This window comes from Hyla sarda, chromosome 6 (assembly GCF_029499605.1).
Source record: "Hyla sarda isolate aHylSar1 chromosome 6, aHylSar1.hap1, whole genome shotgun sequence".
NCBI lineage: Eukaryota > Metazoa > Chordata > Amphibia > Anura > Hylidae > Hyla > Hyla sarda.
The window spans coordinates 108,119,952-108,136,482 of NC_079194.1; the positions used below are offsets into that span (position 1 = coordinate 108,119,952).

The 16,531-nt window shown below is 39.6% G+C and overlaps 1 protein-coding gene and 1 long non-coding RNA gene across 14 annotated transcripts in view; one reads left to right on the forward strand and one right to left on the reverse strand.

Moving 5' to 3' along the window:
* FOXP1 (forkhead box P1) overlaps nucleotides 1-16,531 on the reverse strand; it is an 837,055-nt gene that overhangs the window by 49,690 nt on the left and 770,834 nt on the right. For all 12 annotated transcript variants that reach the window (XM_056524614.1, XM_056524620.1, XM_056524621.1 and 9 more), the window contains one exon: nucleotides 6,352-6,456. In XM_056524614.1, coding sequence (XP_056380589.1) covers nucleotides 6,352-6,456 — 105 coding nt within the window. The remainder of the gene's footprint in view (nucleotides 1-6,351; nucleotides 6,457-16,531) is intronic.
* The window catches only part of LOC130275939 (uncharacterized), a 65,047-nt gene that overhangs the window by 28,193 nt on the left and 20,323 nt on the right, over nucleotides 1-16,531 (forward strand). Inside the window, exon 1 of one of the 2 annotated variants that reach the window (XR_008844962.1) lies at nucleotides 10,170-10,334. The exons of the other annotated variant lie outside the window; for it this stretch is intronic. This is a non-coding gene — a long non-coding RNA (uncharacterized LOC130275939). Of the gene's footprint in view, nucleotides 1-10,169; nucleotides 10,335-16,531 lie in introns of those variants that run through there. 2 annotated transcript variants of the gene reach the window in all.

Consider the following 16,531-nt stretch of genomic DNA (forward strand, 5'->3'; position numbering starts at 1 on the left):
GATGTCACCTATCCCAACAATCGTTCTCTACCTTTAAACAACACAGGGCACAAGCAAGAAGCAACAGAGAGATGAAAAATACAATTAAAAACTGATTACAATAGTGAATGTCTAAAAAAAATTGTTTATGTAAAAAAAAATAAAAAATTGGAGCAACCGAGTTGAAGAGGGTTGAGGGGTTGAGGGTGCGTTATTTTACATTTGAGTAGAGAGTCGTGATTTTTTCGAGTTTTGCTCAGGAATTGCAACTGAAATTCGAAACAACTAAATTCCTTCACTAGGTAGTGATGGACATCTTAATGTTTATTTTGGCACAATTTTTTTAGAAGGTTATTAGGTACTTGGCTGTTTGAAGAGATTCAAAAAAAGAAAAAAAAAAAAAGAATGTGGAAAGTTAAGTGAAGGGCTAAAATAAAATATATAGAAAGAACAACACGTATTGTTAAAAAAAGAAAAATCAAGAGCCTTACCCTAGACCTGTTGCCAGTATCAATGCATTTGAATGATCTCATCTTTCTCTCCTGGCTAAACTCCAACACACAATTTCATTAACCCAGGTACTCCAGGTGATAAAACTCATTTTTCCCTAAAGAGACAGCTAAAAAGTATCATTTATACATTTATGAAGTACCAGCAATCAAAATTATGGATTTTCTAAAAGGTTTTTAACTACTTTTATTGAATAGAGAAATCGCTGTCTCAGACTTTTGTGACACTACAGCCAACAATAAATTTCAGCATTTAGACATAGCAGTAATATGGTCACCAGTGTCAATAAAAGTGTGAATTGAAGATGATCCTTGTCTTCCAAGTAATACTTTCTAATTACACTCCGGAAATATTAACGTGCCCAGCAACCTCGCGAGCTGCAGTCATTTTTTTTTTTTATGCCCACATACATGGTGCAAAGAAGAACAATGCACGACTCAAAAGCATAAAGCACTTTCTCTTTGCTTTCTCAGAATGGCAAAGCTACTGACTTGGCCCTGTGAACTCTCGGTGGTTAATCCTCTGTGCTGGACACAAACAGCACAATGTTCCATTCTAGGAAGCACTAGAGGGCAGTGTGGTATTTAGGCCAAAATGACCTGTGTGTCCTACAAGGTCTTGAACTGTATGGTATACAGCAAACGGAGATCTGGAGATGGCTGTGCCTATGTCTTTATTCAGTCATTGGATTTTAGAGAAGGTAAAGTATAACTCATACCTATACTCATGAAAATAAGCAAAAAACAGATGCAGAACTAAAACTTATAGAAACATCTCCAGTCAGTATACTTCTTATTTTGATGCCTTCAGATTTATGTGCATGGTACAATACATAGACTCCCTATCTTTCTCGCTTTTATATGGCCCCATGGGAATTGTTTTCCCTCAGAATATGGTAACTGATGGGACATAGTATTATTTCTTTGTCACTTGTATTCCATATTTGACAAACAGCAAAAAAATTAAATAAAAATATGCAGCAGGGATGTGGGAATTGTATCGTCCGACGCCCGGGACATGCAGTTCCGGTCGCCGGGCAGGTGAATTCTTCAGGCATTTAGCACTGTTTCGGGCAAGCAGCGCTAAATGCTGGAAGAATTCACATATGACGGGGCAAACTGTCTTGCCCCGTCACTAAACTGCTATAGACCACAGCTGCATGATGCAGCCTATAGCGTTATATTACAAGCATAGTAAGCATATGGCGGGTACTGATTAGTGAGCCCTCTGGCGAATGTGGAGCATCAGGGTCCTCAAGATAGTGCCGTCCTGCGTGGTGCAGAAAGCTAACAACAGTATCATATAGCAACAGTAAAGAAGAAAAAGCTTCTGCACTCACCACTCAGCAACGGCAGTCACGTCGAGGAGTCTGGGATCACAGGCGCGGCTGGTAGCAGGAAGCACTCAGAGACTATACCGGTATTTCGCACATGGAAGTGCTTCGTCCGGACGAAGCACTTCCTTGTGCGAAATACCGGTATAGTCTCTGAGCGCTTCCTGCTACCAGCCGCGCCTGTGATCCCGGACTCCCGGACGTGACTGCCGTTGCTGAGCGGTGAGTTCAGAAGCTTTTTCTTCTTTACTGTTGCTGCAGCCTATAGCGTGCCTTCCTGGCGGAGGTGCGCACGGTGAGTGACGTCATCGCACGTGCTGCGCAGGACGCAGACGTCCTGCGCAGTGCTTGCGATGATGTCACTCACCACGTGCAGCTTTGCCAGGCAGTCTCTGCAGGGAAGAGGGAGATGTAAGTAGAAGTGAGTTACCTACTCAAACTCGGCTACTTACTACATAAGGGAGGACCTGTCTACCACTAGGGGCTAACTCAGGGCAGTGCTTCAGCTGTCCAGGCATGCTGAGAATTGTAGTTTTGCAACAGCTGGAGGCACCCTGGTTGAAGAACACTGACTTAGGTGGTATAATGGTTTAAATGGTAGCCCTACCTGCCGGGGGTCATATCTATCTAGGGACCTTTCTACCTACTGGGAACCCCTACCTAATCATCAGGTGGGGCTCCCCAGTAGGTAGATAGGCTCCAGATAGATATGACTCCCATCAGTGATGGGTGTCATATCTATCTGGGGGCCTGTGTACCTACTGGGGAGCCCTACCTGATGGGAGTCATATCTATCTGCGGACCTATCTACATATGGGGGAGCTCTACCTAATGGGGGACATATCTATCTGGGGCACTGTCTGCCTACTGGGGGAGCCCACCCTTCCTACCAACTAGGGGGACATATCTATCTGGGGCATTATTTACTTACTAGGGGAGCCCTACCTGCCTGACTATCTGATGAGGGGACGTACCTACCTGATAAAGGGACATACCTTCCTGAAGGGGGGACTACCTACTTAATGGGGTGGACTTACTTATCAGGGGCCCTATCCACCTAATGGGGTGACATACTGATCAGCCTATTAAGTTTCTATTCATAAAGACCTTATTTACAGGCTATTTTGTTTGGAATTATTTTATGTACCAGGACAAGTGGATTGTGCTCCGTTTTAGTCCCTTGGACAAGCAGTTTTTTGTTTTTTAATTTCCACACCCTTGTGCAGCATTCAGAGAAACAGAATACTTTGTGTGCTATATTACCGCCTCACACAACTTTTTTTGTGGGGTCTAATACAGACTTGAGCATAAGGTCTTAAAATATCTTCATCATTCATCACACTATATAAAGGCAGACATCCCACCTTAGCTAACAATCTACAACTGTCTATGGCTTCTCATTGATCAGATACATATGCAAGGTTTGTTTTTTTGTTATATTTTTTTTTAACAAAAAGTATATCCAGAAGAGGATCCAAATTAAAGAAAACCAATAAAAGGAAGGATTTAGAGTAATAATTTCATACATACAGCACAGATAGCTGCTGGTTGACTTTCACCTGTAGCAGTGTTTCCCATTCTACGGCTCTCCAGCAGTTGTTATACCACATGCTGGGAGTTGTAGTTTTGCAAAAGCTGGAAAGCCCCAGGTCAGAGACCAATAATAAAATGTGAATGGGCACTGTTTTCTATTCATTTTTTGGCTTTAAAGGGTTTGTCTAGGGGGCACACTTTTTCTTAGAAATACTTCTGGGTGCTACCAAACTAAAACAATAAGCTATACTCACCTCCCTGATCCCCCACCACTGCCATATTTTGGTCCACTCCACTTCTGCTTCTGATGACTCATGAACCTGCAACCATTGACTGAAGCGGTGTGGCCAGTGATTGGCTAAGCAGGCAGTTCCTGCAACATTGAAAGAAGCAGAATGGACAGGGGCAGGAGCAGCCAAAACACCAGCAGTGTTGTGATGATGGGGGTCAGACAGGTACGTATGGGTTATTTTTCTTTCTTTGCCAGCACTGGGTGGCAGTTGTATCATAAAAAAAAGTTTCATCCTTAGACAAACCCTTTAAAACGGAACTACATGTATGAATCCAGCCTTAGTTAAGTATAGTTGAAAAACGTATTTGCTTTTACCAGTATGGACCTGCCACATCACCAGGTTTTACTCAGTGCTTCTGTTATATTGATAGTTGTAGATACAAAAATGGTACTATAGTTCAATGACAAAAACTGCCTTACAGAGGTACATTTTCACATTCTTACATTTCATACTCAAATTCACTGAGAAAGGACGATGAACATGCAAATGATCATAATTGATGTGTATGAAACAACATACAATTTCTGTGCTACTCGAGCATGTACCAGCATATACCTGGTTCCTTTAACATACACTTTGTTTTTCCAAAACCACAAACATCGATCTTGGAATTTCATGTGGAAGTGCTTAAGGGGCTGAAAGTTAACACCTTTGTGAGCTGTACAGCCTCACAGTTAGTGCTAAACAAAAGCCTCTTTGTAGGAACCTTTTTGAAATGTTTTCTTAACATGTTCCAAGTAGTTTTAGGCAAGCAACTAAAGTAAGCAAGATGTTACCACGATAAAAACACTTGTGAAAACATTAGAGTGCTCTTACTAATACCCTTCTCATAGACTACACTTTCTTTGAAAAATATATGAAATGTTATTAAGACAATTTTTTTAAAGGACAGATTGATCAATTTGCATCTAGTCTTTAAAAAAAAAAAAAAAGTTCAGTTAACCCCAAACTAGGTGAAAGCCATCTGTACACTTACAGTTTTCATAATTAGCACTTCCTCATTCTTTAGAAAACAAGTCAACACCCACAAAATAAACATTTCAGATGTGCAGAATTTGACATCAAACAACACTACTTCTGTTACAGTTAACCCTGTGTGCTCTCTGATGAGCTGCTTGGAGACTGAGTAGAGCAAAATCCATGAACATCAATAAAAGACAATAAAAAGACTCTGCAAAATTAATTTGATGAACTTGCTGGAAGTTTCCTGCTACTAACTGCGTATTTTGTCATGGCTTTGGTCACAGTTAAGCCACATTTACTCAATGTGGCTACATTGTGCCCTGGATAGTCAATATACTTTCTATGAGGAGTAATAAGTGGCATTACTTATTCCTGAATAATAAAAAAAAAAGTAAAAAAAAAAAAAAAGAATGCACCACAGTTCACTATGTGAATCATGCCACATTTTCCATCTGAAAACAAAAGAGCACAGTCGCCTCCATTAATCTTTGTAAAAACCAGGATTTCCCAGAGCTGGCCACCCTACCAAACTAACTAAGAAGAAGGGCATTGGTCAGAGTAGTGACCCAGAATCTAATGGTAACTCTGCTGAGCTCCAAAGATACTGGCCCTCTTTTACTAAGCTAAAACCTGACATTGCATTGTTTAAAAAATAAAAAAAAAACGGGGCGTGGCTTCACAACCAGACCTATTTATTATTGAATTCACAGAAAATCCTGTGAATAAATGGCTGGGAATTTTCACTTAGAAAAAGCTGGTCAGAAAATTTTCCAAAAAAATTGACTTTTTGGCTTCAATTCTTTTTCCAGCAGCTGGGGCAGGGATACTGCTCAGGGTTGAGGGAAAGCTAAATGGTGCAAAGTACAGAAATATTCTTAATGAAAACCTGATCCAAAGTGTTCTGGCCCTATGACTGCACCAACAAGATAACGACCCTAAGCACATGGCCAAGACAACACAGAAGCAACCAAAACTCTAACTTAAACCCAGTGGAATAAAATGGATTCCATTGACTGTCTCCATTCAACCTGACAGAGCTTGAGAGGATCTGCAGAGAAGAATGGAAGGAAATGCCGGTGTGCAAACCGAAGAAAAATTAAAGAAAATCTCAGGTGTACAAACTTTGTGGCATCATCCTCAAGAAAACTGGAGGCTGTAATCGCTGCCAATGGTGCATATATTATTATTATTTTTTTTGTCATTATTGAGTATTGAGTGCAGAATGATGGGGGTGGTTAGATTTTCTTTTTTGTTTATTTTATTTATTTTAGCACATGGCCGCAAAATAAAAAAAAAGTTAAAGGGTCAGAAGACATTCCAAATGCATTGTAAACAGGGACAAAGCTATATAGGGCAGAGAGGATGCAAATACAGTCAGCCAGTAACTATAGGAAGTGCTGAGGTAGACATAAAGCCTGTGGAGACCAAAGGCCCCTTTGGCTACTTGGCCAAAGTGCTTCAAGTTTCGTCTCTGGTCAAAAATGTAGCTATAGTATCAGGTAAAAAAAGATATTCAATATAATGTGATATGTGACTAACAATATATCATGCATCATCTGGAGAAGCAAGATTTGATATCACACCAGTTATTATCAGCATATCCAATTTTGTGATAATACACTCCAAAAAAAACATGAGCAAAAAAAAAGAAAAGATAAAAAAAATACACTTTATAAATATACGTGTTTATTCGTATCCTACGATTTTAGGTAAAGAATATAAATGTGAACTTAGACTTACTTTAAAAATGATGGGAAATCTTCACAAATAGCTTCACATCCCGGCCACTTGCAAACACCGTGCCCATATAAGGGGTGATTCTGCATGTAATCCTCATGAGCTACACTAAAAGAAAAATAAAGACACATCCAAATCAGTGATGGATAATCAACAAGTTGATGTCAATGATGAACAAATAAGCAAATAGAAAATCCCCAGACAGCCAAGAGACCAAGATGGAACAAAGCTTAAAAATAACTCTTTATGCATATAAAGCATTGTGCATAATAATGCCCTGCATGCAAAAACAAGTGGCAACCTGTTGATCTTTTGTGTATTTGACACTGCAGGAAAACATCATTTTAAACAATGAGTAATAGGTCTAGAAATTAACTCATTAACGGGAGTCTAACACCACTTTCAGGTACACTAAACAGCTGGTATGGGTGAATAGAATGCTACATTTATTTTGTAGATCTGCTGTGGCATTCAGTAAATCAGTTTTTTTTTATCAATATGTAAAATAACTGTTTACCTGCACTGAGGGCATAACTATATCTGCTGAGGCACTGTTATGCCCACACAGGCCACTCCCCTCTGCTCCAATAGACACACCTGAACTGTCTCTGCATTCCTGGCAGGTTACTGCGCATACGCATGCTTTCCCATTGGTGCCTGACCTCACAGAACTTGATCTTAAAGTTCGGGTATGACTAAAGATGGGGTGATAGACACCCTTTAAGGTATTTCATATGTGGCAGTATTCATAGAGCCAAACCGATCCCTGTGGACACTTTAAAATTATTTATATAGCATAGAAAATAAATCAGTGGGACATGAAATGCATAGAATACAATGGTAAGCCTCTAATTTATCCACTGATATGGTGAAGGAGGGACAATGTGCCTGGATCAGTTATTGGTTAAATATACAAATAATGCACTTGGTGAAAAGCTGCAAAAGTTGTAAAGGTATATAATTTCTTAACAATATTACTAGAGAGCTTTGTGGTTACTTTGCTATGATCCATCACAGGGCAGTAAGATCAGATGTTCCATCACCTTATTTAATAGCAATGGGCTACTACATGACCACATAATCTGAAGTCCATTCACGTCAACACTGCCACAGCAAAGGTATGTCCCTTCTCTCTCTTTTTTTAGTAAATAAGAGGATATGCTCATTGTAAGAAAATGTTCCACCATTTTGGAAAATATTTTTCAGTCATCAGCTTGGACAGATGTAAATGTCATTTTAACACAATAGACCTTATAGAGATCCCTAACACCTCTATTAGCTTTCAGAGGCCTGTTGGACTCCATTCCCATGACAGCAGATGACAGGGGATGGGGCAGATGACATTAGATTTGGATGGGGCAGGACAATAAAAATCTTAGGTCTCCACCTAACCATGTCTCTGTGAAAAAACAAGGAGCTTTTGAATTTTCAGGACAATTGGAACTTTTTTGTACCCAAACGAATATTTTTATTTCAAATACAAGCCCTCACAAAACGTACATCACAGAATCTCTAGACTATACAAAGCGACTGTAAAATAGGTTCGAATGGAATACACTCAAACATTGATGGCAGACAGAACAATACTATAGATGGTGAGATTCTTTGCATTTAAAGAGGGGTTTCACGCTCTGCAATAAAAAACAACTGTCCCACTTTTTGCCCAATCAGGACGATGGAACCTGCTTGCTTTTTTAAGAAGTTCACTAGAGAGTTTGCAGCAAGGAGTTAATCCTTCAGAAATCTTCCAATCGATACATAGTGATTTAGCTGCACTGATCCAAGTCATAAGATGCTTTGATCCCAAGCACGTGCTTTTCAGACACACGGAACTGCTCCACCAACTGATGAACCATGTTTAGACGGAAAGGATGTAATCTTCCTTAGGTGTTGCACAGAGTCATTTTTTCTGGAAGGATTTCAATAACCCCTAATAACCAGCATGTTCTACAAAGACCACATCATATTATATATAATATACCAGAGGCATGAGATGCCAGAGAAAAACAGAGCTTGGAAAGATGATAAAATAAACACAAATATGATAATCTAATGATGTATTAATAAGACTTCTGTGCATTAAGTCTCCCTACTGGACCATGCTGGCTTCTATTCTCTGCACCGCCAGACATTGACTCACAAATCCGAGGATAAATTTAACATGTGTCAAATCGTTCAGACGTTCATGGTTCAGGAAATCTAGCTATTCAAAACCAGGGTGCTGGTGTACGTTTAAAGGAAAATCAACACTTCCCTTATTTCTGGATTTAGGAAATGTAAGTGTCCCTTTAAAACTATGAGTTATACGTAGGAGTTAATTGAAAAGTGGGGGTATTGTCTTCTCAGATCCGGGAGGGAGGGAGGGAGAGAGAGGGGGGGGGATGAGAGAGAGAGAGAGAGAGGGAGAGAGAGAGAGGGAGAGAGAGAGAGGGAGAGAGAGAGAGGGAGAGAGAGAGAGGGAGAGAGAGAGAGGGAGAGAGAGGGAGAGGGAGAGGGAGAGGGAGAGGGAGAGGGAGAGGGAGAGGGAGAGGGAGAGGGAGAGGGAGAGGGAGAGGGAGAGAGAGGGAGAGGGAGAGAGAGAGAGAGAGAGAGAGGGGGGGGGAGAGAGGGGGAAAGAGGGGGGGAGAGAGAGAGAGAGGGGGAGAGAGAGAGAGAGAGAGAGAGAGAGAGAGAGAGAGAGAGAGAGAGGGGGAGAGAGAGGGAGAGAGACTCAGAGACTGAAAGAAGTTCTGGCACTTTTGATGGAAAGAAAAGAGCAGTATACAGCTTCTATTTGCCAGGACCATAGAGCTTTCATGGCTCTGTTACAAATAGAAGCAAAGATAACAATGTCCATATAGCCTATCCCTATGTTATAATGCATTAAAATTGAATTTCTTTATGTTGTAATTTCTTTAAAAAACCTCAATAAAAATAATTTAAACCTATGTTATACTGCAGCATATGGTAGCCACATAACCAAAACTATTTGCTACGGGCCAAAAGACCTACAAGGATTACTAAAAATAAAATTTGAGAACGGGTTGCCCAGACAAAAAATTTTCCTTACTTATGTCAAACTAACCCAGCTAAAGCTTCTAGAAACCAGTTAAGCTAACAAGTAAAAAATGTGCTATACCTAATACAAAAACACTGTAAGTTCTGCTGAAAAGCAAACACAGTCTATTTCACCTTGCATAAGGCTTCGATAGGCCCCACAGCACTCAAGGCTCATACTGGATACTTATGGTATATTATAGCAAACAAAAACATATAGGCAACAAACAACAGTCGTATGGTAAACAACAACAGTCACTTTAATATAGGATCACCTTTGGACAGAGTCTTTTAACGTAAAAGTTTCAAGGTCGTTGTGCTATCTCGGCTCGCTGTACACAGATTTTACTTGGTTTCTTTACACTGGCTAATGATTAACCCCACCTATAGAAAAATATACAGTGGCTGTTTGTTCCGACATTCTTTTTTTAATTGAGTAAACACAGAGATAGGTCTTTGCCACAGCAAGTTCTCCCTGATAGAGATGTCATAGATTGGAATGTCTAAGAACCTGCTGGGCTACTCGACTGTTACCAGGCTTAGAAAATAAATAAATATATAAATACAAAGCACGGAGAAAGAAGTAAATGTATTTGTCATTTTCCTCTGAGCACACTGTAATTTAAACAAGGGAACTCACATAGAGCAAACTGCTGGATTGTTGGCTACTGAGAGTTAACATCTTTTTCACTACAGTGACCACAGGACCCAGAGGCAAAGCTATTTACAGCAGTTCTCCTATGAATGGGACAGATTGCCATATGGATGCAGACACTAAACAAGCTGCACGACTCGTGGCGACAAGAGCCTAGGGGACTGGCCTATATTAACGCCACCTGTGATGTGGAAATTGTGCTCCATCTCTGAATTACATTTTAAGAACCCATCACAACGTTAGTTTTGAGTAGACACACAAAAAGAAAATTACAGTTCAGAGAATTCACGTTCTGGTGAGTACATTCTAAAACAGATAAAATACAACAAGTAGTAAAAGGAACCATTGACGGAATGGGGAGAGCACAAGCATATGGGAGGGAAGGGAGCTCCTTGGATTTGGAAAAGGCAATTACATTGACAAATGCAGACTATGGCTAAAGGAACAAATATAGAGGTACCTTTAATACTATTGATATTTGGCAGTGATAACACCCAATAGGATGTGTATAAAATAAATACAATATAGATCAACCATACAGTTATCACACGTGTTACTGAAAGCTGTACTGAGAGGACTATGAATTTAAGCTACCAAAGCCCATGAACATGGAGAACATGAGTGGTGCTGTTTTGAGGGGAAAAAAGCAAACGCTTTTATTTAATCCCAGACTAACCCTTTCAATGAGTATCAGGGTTACCATATGCCATTGTGTGTAGTCAATCTCATGACTTCCCATGGCAAGTTTCCATACCAGTGCCAAGAAAAACATGGTAACTTTCTTCCAAAAACAGTGCCATAACTGTCCACTGGTTGGGTGTGGTATTGCAATTCAGCCAAATTTCAACAGAGCTGGGCAGCAATATCACACAATCTATGGACAGGTTTGGTGCTGTTTCTGTAAGAAAGCAGCCATGTTTTTCCACAGACTACCCCTTCAATCCTTATGTATGTAGCCTTTACAGCAGACACGTATAGTCCTTATGGTCCATGCTCAAGATAGTTAGGGGGCACAATACAAATAATGCATTGGGACCCAAGAGGTAGAAGTCACAAATCTAAATATTAAAGGGGAACTAAGGTGGAAAACAAATGTTTTCAAATCAACTGGCTCCAGAAAGTTAAACAGATTTGTAAAGTACTTCTATTTAAAAACCTTAACCCTTCCAGTACTTACCAGCTGCTGTATACTGCAGATATACTACAGAGAAATTTGTGAAGTTCTTTCCAGTCTGACAACAGTGCTCTCTGCCGACACCTCTGTGCATGTTAGGAACCTTCCAGAGCAGGAGAGGCTTTCTATGGGGATATTCTTCTTATCTGGACAGTTCCTGACACTGACAGAGTTGTTAGCAGAGAGCACTGTGGTCAGACTGGAAAGAACTGCACAATTTTCTCTGTCGTATATCTGTAGTATACATCAGCTGATAAGTACTGAAAGGGTTAAATGGGCATTCTCGTTAAAAAATGTTTTGCTATTGCACTCCTTATGGTAAATAAAAAACATTTCTAATATACTTTGTTTAAAAAAAATGAAGTTTTCTATGATCTATTTGTGCTTAAAAAAAAAGGTCAAAAGAACATATTCCCCCATCTCATACACAGACTTTGGACCGAAGCCTAAACACAGAAAGTGCAGCCTGGAGTGCTGAGTGGGGTGTGTCCAACCAACAGCATATGGCAGTTAAGTGTGAGAGGAGCTATGATTGGATGAGGCTGTACCCCCCCCCCCCCCCCTCAGCACTCCAGATTGCACTTTCTGTGTTTGGACTTCGGTCCAAAGTCTGTGTATGATATGGGGGAAAATGTGCTCTTGAGCATTTTTAAGCACAAATAATACATAGAAAACTTCATTTTTTTTTTTTTTTTAAACAAAGTATTTTAGAAATATTTATTTTATTTACCATAAGGAGTGCAATAGCAAAAATTTGGTTTAATGAGAGTTACCCTTTAAGATTTTTTAATAGAAGTAATTTACAAATCTGTTTAACCTTCTGGCACCAACTGATTTGAAAACATTTGTTTTTCCCTTGTTTCACTGGAGTTCCCCTTTAAAGAATATTTTCGCAAAGTGTATTCCTAGCTTCAGTTTTCCACCCTCTACTTGTCCACATATCTCTGCTCATTAATTTCCCTGTTTACTGAATATTCAATTAAATTAATTTACAATTTCTGTCCTTCAGATTTTCATCTTGGGGAGCCCAAGAGAACCTTCTCAAAACAGCTTTTAAAAAGGACAATTGTCCCTGTAAATTCCTGATGGCAGGATAGAATATCCTCCATATGTTTATGTAAACAGTGCAGGATAAGCAAAGTCTGTATTTTATTGGCATTCTCTATAGGTTCTCCAAAGTGCAAAGGTTATATGGCTTATTTTCTGTTCAAAAGGTGTGGCCCCAGTTAATTTGCTCGGCTGTAAAGCAGATGTCACGTCAACCGCTCAATTTTATTAAACACTATGAGCAAACAGTTAACTGGTACCAGATGATCCTCCTCTTCTGGATAATCAATATTGTAAACTATATCAATTTCAAGATGAGAAGGACAAGAGGGACTATTTTAGAACATATCGGAACAATTAAGATTAATACAGGAGAATAAGTCAGGTGTGTAATCTTTAAATTCTGTTTACAGAGAAGTGACAGATAGCGGGACAGATGCCTGGAGTGATAGAGCATTGGCGATTCATTACATAAGAACAAAGCTGCAGGTTTTGCAGGGTTATACCCATATAACGCAAAGAGGAAAATGGATACAACCTCACCCCTCTTACTGAATTTGATGATTAGGCCCTTGGAGAGAAATTGTCATATATATTTTTAGTAAGTAGACTCAACCAATGAGGCATAGATATTATAAAATATTGCTTTTACTAGATTCATATAAAATACAACAAAGACAGTGAAATACACACTAAACAATATGTTAGACAACAATGAAAGATGTGTAAACCTCAGCAGTTCTGGAAAAAGGATACAGGTGAGTACCCTATGATAAATATCCCTGCCTATTCTATATACCCATGCCCTAACTACTATAAGTGTGGGTGGGGAAAGGGTATGTAGTAACCACTAACAGGTAAGCATCAAAAAAGTGATTGCATGTACATATTTCTCATGTCTCATATTCCTACACGTTTCTCCCATATTATTCGGATGGGTTCATCAGGTTGAAGGAGAAATTATGAACATATGTTAAATAATAAAATAATTGAGATATGCTGAAGTTGAAATAATAGAGAGTAATAGGATGGTTACTGTCAGTCCCCGTCAAATAGTCATGGTCAGTCATTAGTAGTCATATTTCAGTGTATGTAGAAGCAGGGGGTGTTTCAATGACAACCAGTTTAATATTTAATAGTTAATATAAAACTATTATAGAAGCAAAACCAAGTGGCGTGTTGATTTCAACAATTGAAAGGTGGATTGATGCCGTGGTAAGTATGCCTCGATGATGGTAACCTTCTCACTTGGATACCATGAAGTTAGTGATTTAGCTGGAGTCAATGGAGAGATACCATCCCCACAGATAGATGTCTTGTTAGTCCAAATGATAAAATGATATAGGATCCATGGATAAACTGGAACCAGTGATAACATTGTGTTCCCCATAAGAAAACTGGATGGCTGTGTGATAGGCTTGGATGTTCACAAAGAAAAAAGTGATGTGCTATAGTCCCTTTAATAGTGTGGCTGATATGCCAGGCAGATAGCTGATAGTGGGAAGCAGCAGTCAGATGACTGTGATCAGATACACGAGATGACCGGCAGATACACGTGCTTCAACCCTGATGAACCCATCCGAATAATATGGGAGTATATGGGAATAATATGGGAGAAACGCGTAGGAATACGAAGCATGAGAAATTTGTACATGTAATCACCACTTTGATGCTTACCTGTTAGTGGTTACTACATACCCTTTCCCCGCCCACAATTATAGTAGTTAGGGCATGGCTATATAGAATAGGCAGGGATATTTATCATAGGGTACTCACCTGTATCCCTTTTCCCTCCCTACAGTCAGCCAGATGTCTGTTATCTATTGGTATTGTTAAAGTGACCATTGTTTTTGCAGAACTGCTGAGGTTTACACATCTTTCATTATTGTCTAACATATTGTTTAATGTATATTTCACTGTCTTTGTTGTATTTTATACGAATCTAGTAAAATTTATATTTCATATTATCTATGTCTCATTGGTTGAGTCTACTTACTAGGGTTAGACCCATCAAAGAATTAGAGGATCCCATGGTTATCTCAGGTACTGACCCAATGACAGGGTCCAGCACCATGACATCCCATGATGTCGAACGACAAAGAACATCTCTCTTTTTCTCTGGGATCTGGTAGGCCTATGCAATATACAGACAGCCTGACAATTTTTGTTGGCATCTATGTAATGGTTTAGTTGACCCATGATGTTGCTGGAGAAGAACCGAATACTTGCTACCAAATTACCAAAGATAGACCAATCTGCCAGTGCTGCTAATATTTGAGAGGACTGCCAGACACACACTTTTCTCCTTCCCATAATGATTATGAATGAGAATATATATATATATATATATATATATATATATATATATATGTGTGTGTGTGTAAGAAGTCTGACCCCTTTAAGGAAGTAACGGCAAATACATTTTAGTTCCTTGAAAAACGGGGGGAATGACAAGAATGCATTGCAATTCTAAATTAATCTGTCAAACACAACTGACTGTTCCCATTGTCCATTGCTTAAAGTAAATATATACTATAATATTAAGACACGGACACTGGGAATATTATTATGACACCTCCCTATTCTATAACGTGTACTTGCTACATGCTTCCATGTTTAGAGAAGATTATAATACCAGGTCCCACTCAAATGTGTTAGAAAATACAGCTTAATACAGTGAATTAGAGAGACAGGTGATCTGTATGGAAATATGGGTCAACAGATTCATCAAATCCCTGTGTCCATATTGTGACAGGAAGTAGATTGGGGTTTCTAAACAGATGGTTGGAAAGACCCTTTAACTGTAATTTATAAAGCTACAACTGTGCTATTTTCTTTTATGGTATCTCGGGGAACATAAGGAATTGCTAAAGCTTTATGTGTCCCTCCAAGAATACCTATAGTAGTTAAAAGAGAACAGTTCTAAAACTAATAATAATAATCCTTAATATTTGAGAAGGCAAAAACAAAAAATATTATACCAATAGGTCAAAGCTTACAACAATGCTGCTAGCTGAGGATTGCCTAATAAGCTTGCTTTCAGAAGCTTGGAGAACATCACCATATCATAGTAGACATCATGGGACCAACTAATATCCTATTCCCTAAGGACAAGTGAAGGCCTGGAAGACAGCACACTGGTTTCTAAAAATTTAATTCAATGTAATAAATGTCCATGTGTCATGTCTGTGTAAAAAAAAAACCAAAAAAAAAACCTAAGGGGATTATTTTCTCAAAAATGTCTATAAAATGGCTACTTCCATAGACTACAAGTAAGTCAACTTTGAAAAGGCGTCTATGGACTATGATGTGTAAAAAACAAAAGGTGGGTGTTACAATGTTACTCAATGCAAAGGTTAAAAACTTCTTACACAGAAGAAAGCAATAGTTCATATAGTGGCTGCAGTCAAAAGGGGTAGCTAGAATGTCTTGGCCTAGCAAATGCAGTTTCCACCCAACCAGCATAGACTGGACATTTCACCGTATTAAATGATGACATCCATATATACACTGCTCAAAAAAATTAAGGGAACACTAAGATAACACATCCTAGATCTGAATGAATGAAATAATCATATGAAATACTTTTTTCTTTGCATAGTTGAATGTGCTGACAACAAAATCACACATTTATCAACCCATGGGAGGTCTGGATAAGGAGTCACACTCAAAATCAAAGTGGAAAATCACACTACAGGCTGATCTAACTTTGATGTAATGTCCTTAAAACAAGTCAAAATGAGGCTCAGTAGTATGTGTGGCCTCCACATGCCCGTATGACCTCCCTACAATGCCTGGACATGCTCCTGATGAGGTGGCGGATGGTCTCCTGAAGGATGTCCTCCCAGACCTGGACTAAAGCATCCCCCAACTCCTGGACAGTCTGTGGTGCAACGTGGCATTGGTGGATGGAGCGAGACATGATGTCCCAGATGTGCTCAATCGGATTCAGGTCTGGGGAACGGGCGGGCCAGTCCATAGCATCAATGCCTTTCTCTTGCAGGAACTGCTGACACACTCCAACCACATGAGGTCTAGCCTTGTCTTGCATTAGGAGGAAACTAGGGCCAACCGCACAAGCATATGGTCTCACAAGGGGTCTGAGGATCTCATCTCAGTACCTAATAGCAGTCAGGCTACCTCTGGCAAGAGCATGGAGGGCTGTGTGGCCCCCAAAGTAATGCCACCCCACACCATTACTGGCCCACCACCAAACCAGTCATGCTGGAGGATGTTGCAGGCACCAGAACATTCTCCATGGAGTTTCTAGA